General features: G+C 41.6%; 1 protein-coding gene and 1 long non-coding RNA gene across 2 annotated transcripts; one reads left to right on the forward strand and one right to left on the reverse strand.

Annotated features, from left to right (window-relative positions):
• Positions 1–12073: 12073 nt before the first annotated feature.
• LOC127346196 (kinetochore protein SPC25 homolog) lies at positions 12074–15207 on the forward strand. The gene is made up of 8 exons (XM_051372748.2): positions 12074–12420; positions 12760–12825; positions 13016–13162; positions 13438–13545; positions 13635–13724; positions 13827–13949; positions 14385–14599; positions 14687–15207. The coding sequence occupies exons 1-8, from the start codon at positions 12231–12233 to the stop codon at positions 14711–14713; spliced, it is 966 nt and encodes a 321-aa protein (XP_051228708.1). The 5' UTR covers positions 12074–12230; the 3' UTR covers positions 14714–15207.
• Positions 15208–15338: 131 nt separating this feature from the next.
• On the reverse strand, positions 15339–16582 carry LOC127346197 (uncharacterized). Its single transcript, XR_007879390.2, has 3 exons — positions 16080–16582; positions 15726–15962; positions 15339–15603 (listed from the first exon to the last, which is right to left on the reverse strand). It is a non-coding gene; the product is annotated as an uncharacterized lncRNA (long non-coding RNA).
• Between the last annotated feature and the right edge of the window lie 2947 nt (positions 16583–19529).

Here is a 19529-nt window from a genome sequence, read left to right on the forward strand (position 1 = left end):
GGAGCTGAGGGGACCCGAGGTGGGCCCACCCCATAGGCCGGTGCGGCCCAAGGCCTGGCCGCGCCGCCCTATGAGGAGGGGGCCCACAGCCCCCTCTCGCCTCCTTTTCTTCGCGAACGCCTTCGTCCCGAAACCTAAGCTCCAGAGGGTACCTCGCGAAGAGTTCTGAGCGCCTCTGCGGGGCGGAGAACACCAGAGAGAAAAGAGCTCTCCGGCGGGCTGAGATCCGCCGGGGAAATTCCCTCCCGGAGGGGGAAATCGACGCCATCGTCATCGCCATCAAGTTGGACATCATCTCCATCACCATCATCATCATCATCTTCATCATCATCACCGCCGTCTCCACCGCTGCACATCGTCACCGCTGTAGCAATTTGGGTTTGATCTTGATTGTTTGATAGGGGAAACTCTCCCGGTATTGATTTCTACTTGTTATTGATGCTATTGAGTGAAACCGTTGAACCAAGGTTTATGTTAAGATTGTTATTCATCATCATATCACCTCTGATCATGTTCCATATGATGTCTCGTGAGTAGTTCGTTTAGTTCTTGAGGACATGGGTGAAGTCTAAATGTTAGTAGTGAAGTATGGTTGAGTAATATTCAATGTTATGATATTTAAGTTGTGGTGTTATTCTTCTAGTGGTGTCGTGTGAACGTCGACTACACGACACTTCACCTTTATGGGCCTAGGGGAATGCATCTTGTACTCGTTTGCCAATTGCGGGGTTGCCGGAGTGACAGAAACCTAAGCCCCCGTTGGTATATCGATGCAGGAGGGATAGCAGGATCTCAGAGTTTAAGGCTGTGGTTAGATTTATCTTAAATACTTTCTTGTAGTTGCGGATGCTTGCAAGGGGTATAATCACAAGTATGTATTTGTCCTAGGAAGGGCGGTACATTAGCACAGGTTCACCCACACAACACTTATCAAAACAATGAAGATTAATTAGCCGTATGTAGCGAAAGCACTAGACTAAAATCCCGTGTGTCCTCGAGAACGTTTGGTCATTATAAGTAAACAAACCGGCTTGTCCTTTGTGCTAAAAAGGATTGGGCCACTCGCTGCAATTGTTACTCTCGCACTTTACTTACTCGTACTTTATTCACCTGTTACATCAAAACCCCCTGAATACTTGTCTGTGAGCATTTACAGTGAATCCTTCATCGAAACTGCTTGTCAACACCTTCTGCTCCTCGTTGGGATCGACATTCTTACTTATCGAAGATACTACGATACACCCCCTATACTTATGGGTCATCAATACTATTTTCTGGCGCCGTTGCCGGGGAGTGAAGCGCTATTGGTAAGTGGAATTGGTAAGGGAAGCTTTTACTGTTTGTGCTGATTTTATTTCTGCCTGCTGCCATAATTCATTATGGAGAGATCTTCTCTTGAGTTTTTATTTGGAAAATCTGCTACTACTGCAAAGGTAGTGGATGAGGCGCCAGGTGAGGAAGAAATACCATACAAAATACCTATGAAAATTATTGAATGCCTAGTGGGTAACCGTTACACAGGGGATGGAGCTGTCCACCCTGGAGATCATTTGCTGTTCTTACATGAATTATGCGGTTTATTCAAGTGTGCAGGTATTGCTATGGATGAAGTGAGGAAGAAACTATTCTCTATATCGCTGTCTGGTAAAGAGGCGCATTGGTATAAATTACTGGATAATGGGGATTCTCTTGAATGGAATGATATTGTGCCCCGGTTTTATTCTAAGTTCTATCCTCCAAGTGAAATTCACAAGGATCGGAACCGCATATATAATTTTTGGCCTCATGATGGAGAGAGTATTGCCCAAGCTTGGGGGAGATTGAAGTCTTTAATGCTCAAATCCCCCATTCATGAGCTTCCTGGTAATGTTATTATTGATAATTTCTATGCAAGACTTTCTTTTGAAGACAAGACCTTGCTGGATACTTCTTGTTCTGGATCATTCACGCGCAACAAGGAAGAGTTTAAAAGGGACCTTCTTAATCGGATCCAGGAAAATCTTGAAAGGATGGGAGAACGACAAAGATAGAGAATCAGGTATAAATTATGATTATAAATGCATTGAAGCTTTTATGGATACTGATAAATTTCGTAATATGAGTGCTACTTATGGTCTTGATTCTCAAGTTGCTGCAAATCTTTATAAAGCTTTTGCCTCTCATTATGAATTGCCTAAGAAGAATTTTGATAAGTATCATGAACCGTATAAAGATAAAATTGATTCATCTATTAATAAATGTGTTGTAGTTGAAACTGTTGATCATGTTATTCCTGAAGCTTATATTGAAAAAACTCCTTTCCCTGCTAAAATGAAAGAGTACTCTGTTATAAATAGTGCGGTTCATAAAAGTGAAAAGAAACCTATAGAACCTGAAGAACAAATAAAAGTTGAACCTGCTGTTGCAATAGTTAAAGATCTTGTGACTGAAAATGTGGAGGATGGTCATATTATTTTCTGTGAAGTTGCTTCTAATATTGTTTCACATCCTAATAAATCCAAGCAAGCTAGTGTTCCTATGCTATCTGTTAGAATTGGAGATCATTGTTATTATGGTTTATGTGATATTGGTGCAAGTATTAGTGCTATTCCTTATGAGCTTTACACGGAGATTATGCACGAAATTGGTTCTTGTGAAATTGAAGATATTGATGTGGTTATTCGGCTGGCTAATAGAGAAACTATTTCTCCAATTGGTATTGTTCGAGATGTGGAAGTCCTATGCGGTAAGATTAAATATCCTGCTAACTTTTTGGTACTTGGTTCTGCTGCTAGTAAATATTGTCCTATCATTTTTGGTAGACCTTTTCTAAATACATGTGGAGCTATTATAGATTGCAAGAAAGAGAAAATTTTGACTAAATTTGCTGGTGAATCTTATGAGTTTAACTTCTCTAAATTTACCAAAACCCCTTATAAAGCTGATTTGCCTAATGATGATTTTAAAGTTGAACAGTGTGCATCTATTGTTCTTGCTCCTAATAATCCCTTGCAGCAACATTTGGAGAATAGTGAGAGTGAAGTTTTTAGGGAAGAAAGAGATGATCTTGATGAAATTTTTCTTCGCCAACCTATTCTTAAGCATGATTTACCGGTAGAAGATCTGGGTACAACACCACCACCAAAGGAAGATCCTGTCTTTGATTTAAAACCATTGCCTGATAATCTTAAATATGCTCATATTGATGATAAGAAAATATATCCTGTTATTATTAGTTCTAAGCTTTTAGAGTCTGAAGAAGAAAGGCTATTGGAAATACTGAAGAAGCACCGAGGTGCTATTGGCTACACACTTGATGACTTGAAGGGGATTTCTCCCTCTATTTGCCAACACGCCATTAATATGGAAGATGATGCGAAGCCTGTTGTTGAACCTCAGCGTCGTCTAATTCCTAAGATGAATGATGTGGTAAGAAATGAGGTATTAAGACTTCTTGAAGCTGGTATTATATATCCTATTGCTGATAGTAGATGGGTTAGTCCTGTGCATTGTGTTCCTAAGAAAGGAGGGATGACTGTTGTGCCTAATGATAATGATGAGCTCATACCTCAAAGAGTAGTTGTAGGGTATAGAATGTGCATTGATTATCGTAAAGTTAATAAGGTTACTAAGAAAGATCATTACCCTTTGCCTTTTATTGATCAAATGTTAGAAAGGTTATCTAAGAATACTCACTTTTGCTTTCTTGATGGTTATTCTGGGTTTTCACAAATTGCTGTTAAAACTAAGGATCAAGAGAAAACCACTTTCACTTGTCCCTATGGAACTTATGCTTATAGACGTATGCCTTTTTGTTTATGTAATGCTCCTGCTACTTTTCAAAGATGCATGTCTGCTATTTTTCATGGCTTTTGCAAGAGTATTGTGGAGGTATTCATGGATGATTTTTCTGTCTATGGGAATTCTTTTGATAATTGCTTGCGGAACCTTGATAAAGTTTTGCAGAGATGTGAAGAAACTAACCTTGTTCTTAATTGGGAGAAATGCCACTTTATGGTTAATGAAGGAATTGTATTGGGGCATAAAATTTACGAAAGTGGTATTGAAGTTGATAGAGCTAAAGTTGAAGCAATTGAGAAGATGCCCTATCCTAGGGATGTTAAAGGTATTCGTAGTGTTCTTGATCATGCTGGGTTTTATAGGAGGTTTATTAAAGACTTCTCCAAGATTTCAAAGCCTCTTACTAATCTTCTTCAAAAAGATGTACCTTTTGTTTTTGATGATGATTGTAAGGAAGCTTTTGAAACTCTAAAGAAAGCCTTAACAACTGCTCCTATAGTTGAACCTCCTGATTGGAACTTACCATTTGAAATTATGTGTGATGCTAGTGATTTTCTTTGTAAGTATTTGTTCTTGGACAGCGAGTAAACAAAAAATTGAATGTTATTCATTATGCTAGTAAAACCCTTGATGCTGCTCAAAGAAATTATGCTACTACTGAAAAAGAATTTTTAGCTGTAGTCTTTGCTTGTGATAAGTTTAGATCTTATATTGTTGATTCAAAAGTTACTATACATACTGATCATGCTGCAATTAGATACCTTATGCAAAAGAAAGATGCTAAGCCAAGGCTTATTAGATAGGTACTTCTGTTGCAAGAATTTGATTTACATATTGTAGATAGGAAAGGTGCTGATAATTTGTCTAGATTGGAAAATATTGCTTATGATCCTGTTCTTGTTAATGATAGTTTTCCAAATGAACAATTGGCTGTAATAAAGGTGAGCTCGCGAGACAGTCCTTGGTATGCTGATTATGCTAACTTTATTGTTTCCAAGTACTTGCCTCCAACCTTTTCAGCTCAGCAAAGGAGGAAATTCTTTTATGATTTGAGGCATTATTTTTGGGATGACCCACACTTATATAAAGAAGGAGTGGATGGTATTCTACGAAGATGTGTTCCCGAATATGAACAACAAGAGATATTGAGTAAATGTCATGGTAGTGCTTATGGAGGACATCACGCCGGAGATAGAACCGCGCAAAAGGTTCTACAATCAGGTTTTTATTGGCCGACTCTCTTCAAAGATGCAAGGAAGTTCATTTTATCTTGTGATGAATGTCAAAGGGTTGGTAATATCTCTAGACGCAATGAAATGCCTATGAATTATACTCTTGTTATTGAACCGTTCGATTGTTGGGGATTTGACTTCATGGGACCTTTTCCCTCTTCAGAAGGTAACACTCATATACTTGTTTCTGTTGATTATGTTACTAAATGGGTGGAAGCCATACCTACAAAAAGTGCTGATGGTGAGACCTCTTTAAGAATGCTTTTAGATATTATTTTTCCTAGATTTGGAGTTCCTAGATATATTATGACTGATGGAGGTTCTCATTTTATTCATGGTGGTTTTAGAAAAACTCTTGCTAAATATGGTATTAATCATAGAATTGCTTCTTCTTATCATCCTCAAACTAGTGGACAAGTAGAATTATCAAATACAGAGATTAAATCTATCTTGGAAAAGACTGTTAATAAAACTAGAAAGAATTGGGCTAGTAAATTGAAGGATGCACTATGGGCTTATAGAACTGCTTATAAAAATCCCATGGGAATGTCACCTTATAAAATGGTTTATGGAAAAGCTTGTCATTTACCTTTAGAACTAGAGCACAAAGCTTATTGGGCTGTTAGAGAATTAAATAAAGATCCTAAACTTGCCGGTAATAAGAGGTTGCTACAATTGAGTTCTCTAGATGAATGGAGAAGTGAAGCTTATGAAAATGCTAAACTCTTTAAAGAGAAAGTTAAGAAATGGCATGATAGAAGGATTATCAAAAGAGAATTTAATATTGGGGATAAAGTCCTATTGTATCGGCCTCGTCTCAGATTCTTTGCAGGGAAATTACTCTCGAAATGGGAAGGACCATATGTTGTTGAGGAGGTGTATCGTTCAGGAGCAATTAAAATTAGCTCTCTCCAAGGCGATGCCACACAAGTGGTGAATGGACAAAGACTCAAGCATTATATCTCAGGTGATTCTTACAATGTAGATGTTGATGTTATTCGAGTGGAAACACCGGAGGCTTTCATCAAAGGTCAAACTGACAGTCCGCCAGAACTCGACTTTGAATAGGTAACAGTACTGGTAATAAAAAGTTCGCGATTTACTTTCCGAACAATATTTTTGCTGTTTTTGGAAAATATGAAAAATTACGAGATCGAAACGGAGTGGAGGAGACGCACGAGGGCGTGCCCTCATAGGCCGGCGCGGGCTCCAGCTAGGCCGCGCCGCCCTATGAGCTGGCCGCCTCGTCACCTCTTTCCGACTCTGGTTCGACCTGGTACTTTCCTTTTGTCGTGAAATTTTTTGCTATATAATCCCCCGGACCCCTGGAGGTCCGTATATCGCTTTCTCGACGTGTTTTGTTTCGAGCTATTTCTGCCAGGATTTGCTTCGGATCTAGAGCCATCATGTCTTCGTCGGAAACCCCGAAGGACAGCTACTGCAAGGACGTTGACAACTTGTACATGGAGGAGCTGAGGATGCACCCCAAGGAGTTGCTACTCGTGGAGGGAGAACTGCAGATCAAGGATGTCCAAGGTCCTAAAGGAGAAGGAAGCTTGGAAGACAGGATGGAGAAGCTAGAACAAGAGGTCTTCAAATACAAGAAGATGGCTGAGCGTGAGGTGGATATCTTCCACAAGATTGTGTCTGAACTCATTGCTGAACACGAGAAGGAAACTGCAAAGCTATGGGGCGACATCCTCTCACTTCACGACACCACCAACAAACTCCAAGCTCAACTCTATGACGTTCGTAATCAGAATCGTGAGTATGAAAACAGGTTTAAACACATAAGCCATCTTTGCTAGTTTCAGGATTCAGAGACCAAGATGTCGTTTGTTGATGGAGAGCCTCTTCCTTGGAAGTCTGATGACGGGAATTCATCACCACCATCGCCGAAGGAGTAATTCATCATCGGTATTGGCATCCCCTTGGTTTGTTCCAAGCTTGGGGGAGTGCTGCGGTATCACATCATCACTACCTTTTACTTTTACTGTCAAGTAGTGTCATATCATGAGTAGGGAAGTTATCATATAAGATGGGTTGCAATTTGGAAGTATCTCTCCTTTAGCTAGTTGTCTATGTATCCCTTGGTGTGAGTTATCGTTATGGAATATTAATGAGAAGTCTTATCATTTACATATTGCACACCTTATTTTAGTTTGCAATCTCTATTATATGATCGATCTTGATTTTAGTGTTGGTATCACTTTGGGAGCATTGAATAAATCTATTTGGTTTTGGCAAACTTAGCATTGGTCAATAGCAACAACACTTTGAGGCTTAAGTAGAAAAGAGAAATACATGTAGTTGTTTCATTATCTTCCTTTCTTGTTAGCTCATAGCTTATTATTCTGAAGTTAAAACTGTTTGTGCTTACAAGGAAGATGCATGATTATTTCTATCACATGTATATTTGTTTGTTTCCTTCAACTCTTATGCTTGCTAATTAACCTTGCTAGCCAAAGACCTGTACTGAGAGGGAATACTTCTCGTGCATCCAAACCTTAACCCAAACTTATGCCATTTGTGTCCACCATATCTACCTACTACATGGTATTTTCTGCCATTCCAAGTAAATACTTCGTGTGCTACCTTTAAACAATTCAAAATTTACTATCTCTTATTTGTGTCAATGTTTTATAGCTCATGAGGAAGTATGTGGTGTTTTATCTTTCAATCTTGTTGGGCAACCTTCACCAATGGACTAGTGGCTTCATCCGCTTATCCAATAATTTTGCAAAAAGAGCTGGCAATGGGATTCCCAGTCCCAAATTAATTAATCTAAATAGACACTCCTCCATGGTATGTGATTGATGGACGGCACCCGAAGGATTCGGTTAGCCATGGCTTGTGTAAGCAAAGGTGGGGAGGAGTGTCATCATAATAAAACTAAAATAAAAAGGCACTCCTTCATGGTATGAGATTGTTGGCAGGCACCCGAGGATTCGGTTAGCCATGGTTTGTGAAAGAAAGGTTGGAAGGAGTGCCATACAAAATAAAAATAAAATGGGAGCCGCTCTTTGAAGGTTTGTCTGGCAAGGGGGTTAGAGTACCCGCTACCAGTCGTTGACAACAACAAACACCTCTCAAAATGTTACTTTCATTCTCTTTATGTGATTTCAAAACTGGAAAAGCTCTAGCACATGATTTAATCCCTGCTTCCCTCTGCGAAGGGCATGTCTTTTACTTTATGTTGAGTCAGTAAACCTATTTCCCTCCATCTCAAGCAAGCATTTGAGTAGTTGTAATCAAACCATTATATTGTGATTTGCTTCATCATGCCTTTTACTTTTCCTTGTTTAGTACAAGTTTTATCTAAATGAATATAGCTTTGCAAGTTATCAATGATCATGAGGAGACTATTATGATTGAGTATGCAAGTTCTGCAATATAAACTTTAACATGAGAGCGCTGCTCAATAAGATAAGTATAATTTGTTAATTGTTCTCTGACCAAGAACGAAGTTTGCCATTACCAACTATGATTTCTTATGCACCTTTATTTGTGATTACCTTATACTTGTTTCAAGTTAAGTTATATGAGGGAGTTGTTTACTAGAATGTCTTGTGTGAATGAATATGATGCTTCTTGTCCGTATTTTATTTATCGACTCATCACTCCATAAACATGTGGTCCTGTTTACCGAGTTCAGTTTCGCTTGGGGACAAGCGAAGTCTAAGCTTGGGGGGAGTTGATACGTCCAATTTGCATCACTATTTTATATCATAATTTGCTGTTATTCATTGATATATTTCATATTTGGGCATAATACTTATGTTATTTCATCTATTTTGCATGTTTCATGGTTATTGGAGGATCGAGCACCGGAGCCAGGATTCTGCTGGAAAAAGCGCCATCAGAATGCAATATTTCGGAAGATCAACAGTTGATGGAAATTATACCAAAAATCCTATTTTTCCAGATGATGAAGTGAGCCAGAAGGGGGAGCTGAGGGGACCCGAGGTGGGCCCACCCCATAGGCCGGCGCGGCCCAAGGCCTGGCCGCACCGCCCTATGAGGAGGGGGCCCACAGCCCCCTCTCGCCTCCTTTTCTTCGCGAACGCCTTCGTCCCGAAAACCTAAGCTCCAGAGGGTACCTCGCGAAGAGTTACAGCCGCCTATGCGGGGCGGAGAACACCAGAGAGAAAAGAGCTCTCCGGCGGGCTGAGATCCGCCGGGTAAATTCCCTCCCGGAGGGGGAAATCGACGCTATCGTCACCGCCATCAAGTTGGACATCATCTCCATCACCATCATCATCATCTTCATCATCATCACCGCCGTCTCCACCGCTGCACATCGTCACTGCTGTAGCAATTTGGGTTTGATCTTGATTGTTTGATAGGGGAAACTCTCCCGGTATTGATTTCTACTTATTATTGATGCTATTGAGTGAAACCGTTGAACCAAGGTTTATGTTCAGATTGTTATTCATCATCATATCACCTCTGATCATGTTCCATATGATGTCTCGTGAGTAGTTCGTTTAGTTCTTGAGGACATGGGTGAAGTCTAAATGTTAGTAGTGAAGTATGGTTGAGTAATATTCAATGTTATGATATTTAAGTTGTGGTGTTATTCTTCTAGTGGTGTCGTGTGAACGTCGACTACACGACACTTCACCTTTATGGGCCTAGGGGAATGCATCTTGTACTTGTTTGCCAATTGCGGGGTTGCCGGAGTGACAGAAACCTAAGCCCCCGTTGGTATATCGATGCAGGAGGGATAGCAGGATCTCAGAGTTTAAGGCTGTGGTTAGATTTATCTTAATTACTTTCTTGTAGTTGCGGATGCTTGCAAGGGGTATAATCACAAGTATGTATTAGTCCTAGGAAGGGCGGTACATTAGCACAGGTTCACCCACACAACACTTATCAAAACAATGAAGATTAATTAGCCGTATGTAGCGAAAGCACTAGACTAAAATCCCGTGTGTCCTCGAGAACGTTTGGTCATTATAAGTAAACAAACCGGCTTGTCCTTTGTGCTAAAAAGGATTGGGCCACTCGCTGCAATTGTTACTCTCGCACTTTACTTACTCGTACTTTATTCACCTGTTACATCAAAACCCCCTGAATACTTGTCTGTGAGCATTTACAGTGAATCCTTCATCGAAACTGCTTGTCAACACCTTCTGCTCCTCGTTGGGATCGACATTCTTACTTATCGAAGATACTACGATACACCCCCTATACTTGTGGGTCATCACCGGGACGAAGGGCACATACGCGTGCAACGCTGCAGAGTGATCGTGCGTTCGATCCTAAAGGAATAAGAAGGTAGAGCGCTATCCGCGGACGCCTTCAGATCTTCATCAACTGGGCAAAGTTCTGCTCGAGTTCTTCACCAAGTTTATCACCGAGTCTTCCACAATCCCGTCGGTGAGAATACTATGATCCAACTCGCGGTTTATGTTTCTGCATAGATAGATCTTGGGTGATCGTGTTAGGGCAATTTTTTGTTTTACATGCACGAACCCCCTCACATAGACCCCGCTGCGCCATCATGGCACGTCTGACACCGAGACCCCGCTGCGCCATGCCGCCGAGACTCGTCGTCGTCGACACGGTAAGATGCACACCGCTCTACCTCTTACCTCCACCATCTAGTAACTGCTCCAAAAACGATGCCAGCATGAGGGAGAGAGACACCAAACGCGCCGCCATCGTCCGATCCTGGAGTCCTCGATATAGGGTTTCCTCCGGAGTAGCACGGGTGAGTAGACAATGGCTGCAATGGCGATGCCTTCAACAAGGGAACGACGCATAGACGCTGTCATCGCCTGCCATAACCAGAGTTAGGACTCGGTTTTCACCGGCAGCCGCGTCTCCCCAACACATTGCCGAGACTCGATGTGGGATCGCGAGATCGACACGTTGCCGGGACCCTTGATACAGAGGAGAGCTCATACGGGGCGAAGATGGCTGGATACAGGGAAGAAGAGATCGATTAGCTCGATTCACGGTGTCTTGATTTGATTCCTCGTGTCGGGAAGTGGAGGGAGATGATGCGTAGCTGTATGGTGACTGGAAGGACACGGCGGCGCGACGGAGCGGCCACGGCAGCGGGATGGTCGCGCGGATGCAAAAAACAATGTCCATTGGATATTGGACTATCCAATATTTAGGTCCAAAGTCCGTTTGATGTTTTGGACCTTATGTCCACTAATATCCATGTCCAACTGGATCCAGCAAAACTTTAGTCCAAAGTCCATTGGACTACATTGATCCAATTCCAGATTATTATTTTCATTTTCTTTATTCAGAAAATTACACAACCTCTTTAATTTTTTTTTGAGGAAACCCTCTTTAATAAATTGAGTTGCTACCGACACAGGACGTTGAAACGACACTGTAATGAAAGTACGTCTCGCGTGCCCCTTCCTCTCACGAGATAGGCGACAGGAGGCGACACCTCTCCTGCCCAGATCTCCGCCGGCGTGAGTGCTGGTCCTCTCTCCCAACGCTTGCCGCTCCGGCGGTAGGAGGGAGGGGGGACCTTGTTCCTCCTTTCTGGTCTAGTTTTTAGGGTTAGGGTTTGTCTGTTGTGGTGCGTCGTTGGGGTGGTAGGAGCGGCGGCCCGGTCGAATAAATCTGCCTCAACTCTGCTCCCACACCGGCATCGACCTCCTTGGCGGCGTCTCGGAGTTGATGGCATCATGTGCTTGTCGATCCTTCAGATCGGCAGCTTGGTCTTCTCGCCGTTCTTTAGATCTAGCGAGATCAGTTTCTCGGCGTGTCACCGGCATTCGTCGTTATCCACGGCGGCGCCAGGGGCCGGAGCGAGGTGGATGCTTTAGAGCGAGGATGTTATTCCCCGAGTTCGTCAATGGGATGCGGTGGATCTTGGTCGAAGACGGCACGGGGACATCCCCGGCCGACGTGCCACATCGACAGGTGCCTTTTTATACTATTTGGTATAGATAAATTATGATATCCTCTTAAAAAAAACCTAGCGATAGAGGTTCTGAACGCTGGCGGGCCGGCAGTCTTTGTCAAGGAGATGTTATTTTTCACCGATCCAGACGCGTAGCATATGCTGGGCCTGAATCAAACCAGCCAACTGTCCAGTTCACACACACACACACACACACACACACACAGAGAATCAAATCAAAGCAACGCCCAAAATTTGAACCGGATCCGCATCCGCTCCTCCACCACCGCCACGCCCATCGCCATCCCCCTCCTCCTCAGCGGGCGGGGGCGGCGGCGGCCATGGAAGTCGCCCGCGGCGAAGGAGCAGGGTTCCTGCCCGCGGATCTGCGCCGGGACATGGCGGCGCTCCGCGCGGCGTGCGGCCGCCGGATCGAGCACGGCCGCGACCGCAACGCGGCGGCCGCCTCCGCCTTCCGCGACGCCCTCCTCTCCGCCCGCTCGCTCGCCGAACAAAACGTCGCCCACCGAGGTACGTCGTCCTCTCCGTTCGTCCGGGACACACACACTTCCGTTTTCCATTTGGGGATTCATCCGCGGTTGCCAGTTCATCCGCACTGCACCCCGCACCCACGGAATTCGCCTGCTGGTGCGGTGCTTCTGTGCGTTCAGGGAGCAATTTGTCGAGCGCGCGGCAGCAATTACTAGCTACCCACTTCACCGGTGCTTGCGAATCTCGGTCTGTTTACGCCCGAAATGCACACTGCCAACCTAGGGTGCAGCTTTGTACTACCACGATTTGTGACTCACTGCTGTTGCAAGGGCGACCGACTGGTCACTTTTACTAATCTGTGTATTTCCCGGATGGCAGAAAAGCTCAACGGACTAAAGGACCAGCTCAGGGGAGTCGAAGCAGGTCTTGCAGAGGCCCTCTCCCGTAAGCATTTCAAACATTTCTTCACCGCAGTGCAGTAGTGAACTTTGCATATTATACTCTGATTGTTTCTTTTTGTTATGAATGGTTCACTGCGTGGAATAGTTGGTTAATGTCGCATTTCATATTGGGCTCCTTGTCTTCTATACTGCATTTGACCGAGAGGCTGATATCTTGCAAATTATCTCTGCAGTCCAACAGAAGAAAGGATCAGAATGTAAGCTCACCAGTGAGTCGATATCAAATGCCACCACAACGAATGAGCAGCTCAGAAGCTTGGTCTCGAATCAGAGGGCTAGAAGAGACGAGTATGCAAATGCTACCTCACACCAGCTTCAAGGTATAAATTTAAATCTATATCACGGTTCTAGTAACAATAGTGTTAAGGGTTATAGGATTATCTGACCTATAAACTGCTAAGCAAATTACAAGTGCTTTAGTTGGGTTTAAAGATATAAGTCCTAATAGTGCAGTCTGTGTGTCTCTTTTGGCTCTGAGGACCAATATATTTTTCCCTTGAAATTTGTTGTTATGTTGACGCCAACAAGATTCTTTTGTCTTCGATACCCAGAACCTGAAATATGCAATCCTTGATACGTCTTCTTTTGATGGCAGCAATTGAAGCTCTTGAAGCTAATTTTGACGCGGCAGGGAAAAAAAACCTAGACGAAGCTATTATGTGGTACAGGAAGTTTCTTGGGTTTCAAGTTGTTGCAGGAGAAGGTAATGAAAGTTTCAGCGACATGGTCCAGTAAGTGATCTTCAGACCATCATGTGTGACATTTCCTCTCCTTTTTCTTTTTCTTTTGAAGGAGTTAAATTTGTCTTCAACAAAGTTGACATGCAAAGTCCTGACAATGAGTATTTCTTCTGTATAAAGGTCAACAAAGATGAATATAGCTGTGAGTTATAACTCTTCTTAGCTGAGCTGGCCAATAGTCATATAGTCTGATATATTATTTGAAAATATGTCCTTATTAAAGTTCTCATTTTGTTGATAACAGTAATTCAATGTGTTCCATTACTGAAAGACTCTGAAGAACTGGTGAAGGATTTGAATTGCACTAACGATCTGTTCAAGTTTGTTAGAATCATGAGATCAAGATTCCAAGCGGCTGCAAACAAAGGTACTCTCTTAAATCCATATGACATGTTCTCATTTCAAAACTGTGTAAGTCCATTTTCTCTGAAATACCATTTAACAAAGTTTGGTGATGTCTTCCTCTAGAGCAATTATCTGACTGCTTGCAATAATTTGCTGTGTATGTATTGAATATTCACCTAAACTTACAACTATTTCCCCCGAATTTCATTGTTGCCATGACAGTGCCATATATAACGCATGACTACATAGCTTACACATTTTGCTTATTCTCGATCTTCTGAAGTGAGCTATGTAAATGACTTTTCTTGGCAATACTATGCTTATTAGTTCTTCTATGCTTACTCATATTTAATGAGAATAATGAGCTACATAAATCTTTGTTCTGCAGTACCACATGAAGTTCTAAATACGTTTTCGTTATATCGTTTATGGAGAGTTCAGTTTATACTGTCTGCAGGGGTTCATCCTGAAATTTCATTGTGCATAGACACATCATCCACGACGATTTCATCGCCACCGGCTACGTCAGTTGATACCACAAGTGAAAGCACCACCAATCAAAGCCATTCTCGAAACCGGTCAAAGAATCAAGATGCTCGTGCAAAGAGAGGGGCTCGTACACGATCTCCCCTTACAACACCATCTAGCACACGCCGCTCCCCACGTTTCGTCGTATGTACACCATATCGCTGTATTTCCAGGTGGTTATTATTGTTACAATATTAGTGCTAAAGTAACGATGTGGATTTCCTTTGGCAGGCTGCAGAAGCAGAAAATAAGTGTTAGGCACATCAAACACCACTTGAGTTTGGCAAGCTTGCTCCTGAGGTTTGTTTACGATCAAATCGCCATGCTCTAGCAATGTAACGCGCTAGAGCTCCGTGCTCCCACTGCCTGTGTAAGCGCATTGCTCCACCCTCCCAGCGACTAGACTTGGCCTGGATAGTCAACGACTGCGTCTATAGTGTTATGTAACAGCAGGCATCATAGTTCTAGGGATAGATGTTTCACAATTATTGTGGTTATTGTAGGAATGCCGCTGAGTTGGAACATGGGTGAGTTCCATCTCGAACTTGCCCTTGCATCTGCCTAACGACGGCGGCTCAAATGACCTGTACATTGTAGCGTTATATATTCTGTTGGTTGCAGCTGGGTGATAATGCATCCAATAAATCCCCCGCGAGCATTGTCTATGTACTGATGTAGGCAGTTTGGTTTCGCTGTCTGCTATGAGGTTGTAGTTTTGTTACACATTCTGTTATTGGCAGTTTCTCATGGAACTCTCAGTGTACCTTCTTGTTTTATGTGACCAAAATAATTTCTGGTATTGCAAGCATGGTCCTCCTATTTGTAACTCAACCCCGAGTTTCGTTGTTGGATTTCTGTACAAATCTGTCATCAGTTGAAGATTTAAATTTGTCCACGCCATGTCTGTGTACATTTTGGACCATCCCAGACTATTTGTTTCTGGGATAAATCAATGCAAACCCATTACCAGAAGATACAATGGTAAGGTCGAGTTTATTGTCCGGGGGAGCCCATACAAGTTGGTTTAAATGCACTGGATCCATCTTAGAGCATTTACAGCAGGACCCCTAAACATGACCTTATGCAGAGCTGGAGGTAAAAGTACTTCTGTTTATGAGCTGAATGAATTTGGCGCTGTCGGTGCCCCCCTGTTCAAAAAAAATATGCAGAGCTGGAGGTAAAATTACTTCTGCAACAGCCCTTATAATAGGGAGGCCCCGGACGGAAATTGCGGTGGAGAACCTGCTAACGCACCCCCCGCGTATCTCACCTTAGATTTTGGAGTATATCCCGAGCCGTCCATTACATGTACACTCCCGCGTAGGTACTTTGTGTTTGTGTACACGAAATTGTATTTCGGCTGAACGCACCTAGAGTACAGAGGAATAGGGCCCCACAAACGTGGCGTCACCACGGGGGTTAAGTGCAGCAATTAATTCTGTGCCGGCCTGTTCCGAGCTCCATCCCCATCCCTACCTTGAATCATCCATTGTCTCTCTCTCAGAAACTTCATCCACCGTCCCCAAACCACAAGTCACCAGCACAACCACATATGTTACTTGCAGAATCGATAAATAGGGATCTGCTGAACTGCGAAACAAGAGATGCAGTAAGAATTTGTTACCTACAAACATGAAAACGACCATCAGGCCGCGCCCTCTGCCCCTCTCCATTACTGATTGCTGAATATTGTATATATTTTGGGCTGGGTACTTTATCCTCTGCTCAGTATCTGAGGATTTGATGCGAGGTTGAAGAAGACCCGGGAGCGGAGCTGCAATGCTGCAGCGACATCAATTGGGCAACAGCTGTCAGGTCTCACTAATTCGGGCCGTGGAGATCCTGTCCTGGCCTGTACTCATGACGACACCAGCGGCCCATTTATTGTGTATCATAGGGGTATTCCTATACTAGAAGCCTGTATTATGCATTAATTTTGCCTGTACGCTTTACTTTTGTTAGCTTGTCCCACACATCACAAAGCATGTTATAAACGGCCAGATATGGGGTGGGTGCGAGGATGAGAGCCAAAAGTCCGGGTCAGGCCCCGGACTCCCTAGACTATTTTTTCCAATCTCAGTGTAATAAAAATTTGCCTAGCTATTCTGTTGTAAATATATTAGTTTTTTTGTGTGTGCCAACTCATTACTGCACTTTTTGTGTGGATAAGCAAGCTAGAGTTTTTCACACATGCACGCACCATCGCCTAAATCAATCAGAGCCTATGAATGTGAAATTGGTGTCATACACTGAGGAATAGTACTACAGAAACAAGTGCATACATTTCTACCAACAAGTTTCTCGAATGGAAAATGTATGCTAATTTCTGTGTTGACTCCCCACACGCTAGTTTCAACGTACTCGCTCCGTTCACTATTAAATTGCATTCTGGATCTAGTCAAAATCAAACTTTTAAAAAACTTCGAAGAGTTTGACTTGATATTTACGAAGAAATATTAACATATACAATGTAAAATGCCTATTATTAGAATCATCATCAACTCTATTTTTATATTATGCATATTTGGTATTAAGATTGTTGATACTTTTACCTATATTTTTTTTTACCAAATTTAATAAAATTTAACTTTAAGTACACCATAAATGCGAACTAAATAGAAACGGAAGATGTATATAGTATACCCAGCACCGACCTCAGAAGAATGAAAGAATAACATACTACTCGTTTGGTCAATACTTACACGAACTGCTACTTTGGTCATTGCTTAGCGTGTCCACACCACATCATGGATTCATGCTAAGTGACCACTTGGGTTTCTTTTGTGACTTTTGGCAGATACTCCCTCCTTCCTGATGTATATAGTTCTTTTTGTCGAAGTCAAAACAATTAAAGTTTGAGCAACTATATATAATAAATATCAACATGTACAATTTTAAATGAACATAATATAAAATATATCTCATGACAGTTCTAAAAATATTGATTAGGAATTATAAATATTGACATTTTTTATATAGTTGGTCAAATTTTAAAAAGTTTGACTTTATTAAAATATTATAGGCATCCTATTTTAGGATTGAGGGAATATCAAATAAAATTAATCTAAGTTGGGAGTTCCTTGGTTTCGAGAAAGTAGCATGTTCATATATATACTCCCTTTGTTCCTATGCTTATGGTGTTTTTTCTTTCCGCCAAAATAGAAGGCAGAGGAGCGAGTCTATCGACGACCATGATGATTCTATCTCCCCGGCAAGCGAATAAATCGACACCAAGGGAGAAGAGAAATTGGGTCGCTGCATTTTGACGAGACAAAGGAAGAAGGGGAAGTTGTGTTTTAGTTCCTTAACACTTCATTAGATATGAGCCACAACATTCTCATAATAAATATCAACTTTACATCATTAGTTCTCAACGATAGTTTATATTTAAAAAGATGATAAACATAACAGTCAAAAGGGACATTAACAACTTGTCCAAAAATCTAAATAAAACTTATGATTCATTTCATATTATTTAGAAAATACGGATATGTTCGTTCAATAAAATATTGAGGCAGTTTCAATCAATCTAATCTTTGTGAGCAGTGTAAAACACTAATTGTTACTAATAACATTTTTAAAGCGCATAAACGTACTGGAAAAGATAAACATCAAAGCGGGCCAAAAACCACGCCATGAAATTATTGACGAGATGAATCAATTAATAGAAATGATACAACTTATTCAACTATTCAAGGAAAACAAGCATTTAATTATTCAACTCACAAGTTTTATCTAATTACATTGAACGCAAATTCGGAAAACAAGAAATAGAAAAGAAAAAGGAAGAGAAATTTAAAATGCAGGAAGTTTAGCGGTTAAATTAGAGGCTAAATAGGGCTATAGCCGGTTATTAGCGGTTTTTTCTCATTTAGCCTACAACTGACATAGCCGCACAGGTCTCCCTAAAGGCTATAGCTAGGCTATAGTCAGGCTATAACCGGCTATTTAAAACTTTGTTTTTTCTCAATGTGATCCGCATATAATATATCTATAAGATAGCCCACGCTCCTGCGGCGGAAATTAGTAGAAAAATATTTGAAATAGTAATGTCTTTTTTTTACATTCTTCCAGTTGTTGTGAAGTTTGAACATCAATGCTTTCATCATTGCATGGCACCGTAGTGAAGTATTCACGTTGGTTCCATAACATGAACCACGCCATGAAATTATTGACGAGATGAATCAATTAATAGAAATGACGATGTGCACAAACCATTTACGAGACAAGTCAATTGGTAGGAAAATGGTATAAGGTAGCTTCTCAAAGTTGTTGAGTCAAACTACATATCCTTTGTTCCACACATTCTCTAGTAATCTGCAAAAGTGAATGCCAACTGTGATCAAAACAACTATTACAATATTTAGCAGTATGATATTTATTACTCCCTCCGTTCCTTTCTATAGTGCCTATTGTATTTTGACACGGAAATTAGCGCAAGCCATTTTTTGACACAATACCCCCTAGCGATCTTAGAGAAAAAATTGGAAACTGAAATCAGATCTCGGAAAATAATCCTGTTTCCATAACCGATCGCGTCATGTACTCCCTCTCTCCCGCTATTCTTTCCATAATCAGATTGGTTTCCACATTTTCTTGACGGTAATAGATTGGTTTCCACATTTTCTGGACAGGAATAGATTGGTTTCCAGATTTTCTGGACGGGAACAGATTCGTTTCCAGATTTTCTAGACGGAACAGATTTGTTTCCAGATTTTCTGGACGGGAATAGATGAGTGGAAGGGGTTCTTTGCAAAAAAACATAGCTTTACTCTTATATTCTGAAACAAAAGTGAAAAAACAATAGGCATTATAGAAAGGAACGGAGGGAGTAGTTTTTTCCTGAGAAAATAAGGAAGGTTGTCGTTTTGGCAAATGATAGGATGTCATGCATGGAGCAATAAGGCCAATGGAATGTAGAAACTTTCTAATCATGGAGACATATAGCACAATTATTCACATGTAGTGCCTTTAACCGTGAGTTGTTAAGCTGCTACAGAAACAATTTCCAGACAGATGCAAAGAAGACAAACCTAAGAAGAAGAAAATCATTACTAGTTGTGAATGTAATGGT

The sequence above is a fragment of the Lolium perenne genome, chromosome 3, assembly GCF_019359855.2.
Source record: "Lolium perenne isolate Kyuss_39 chromosome 3, Kyuss_2.0, whole genome shotgun sequence".
In the NCBI taxonomy this organism is placed as follows: Eukaryota; Viridiplantae; Streptophyta; class Magnoliopsida; order Poales; family Poaceae; genus Lolium; species Lolium perenne.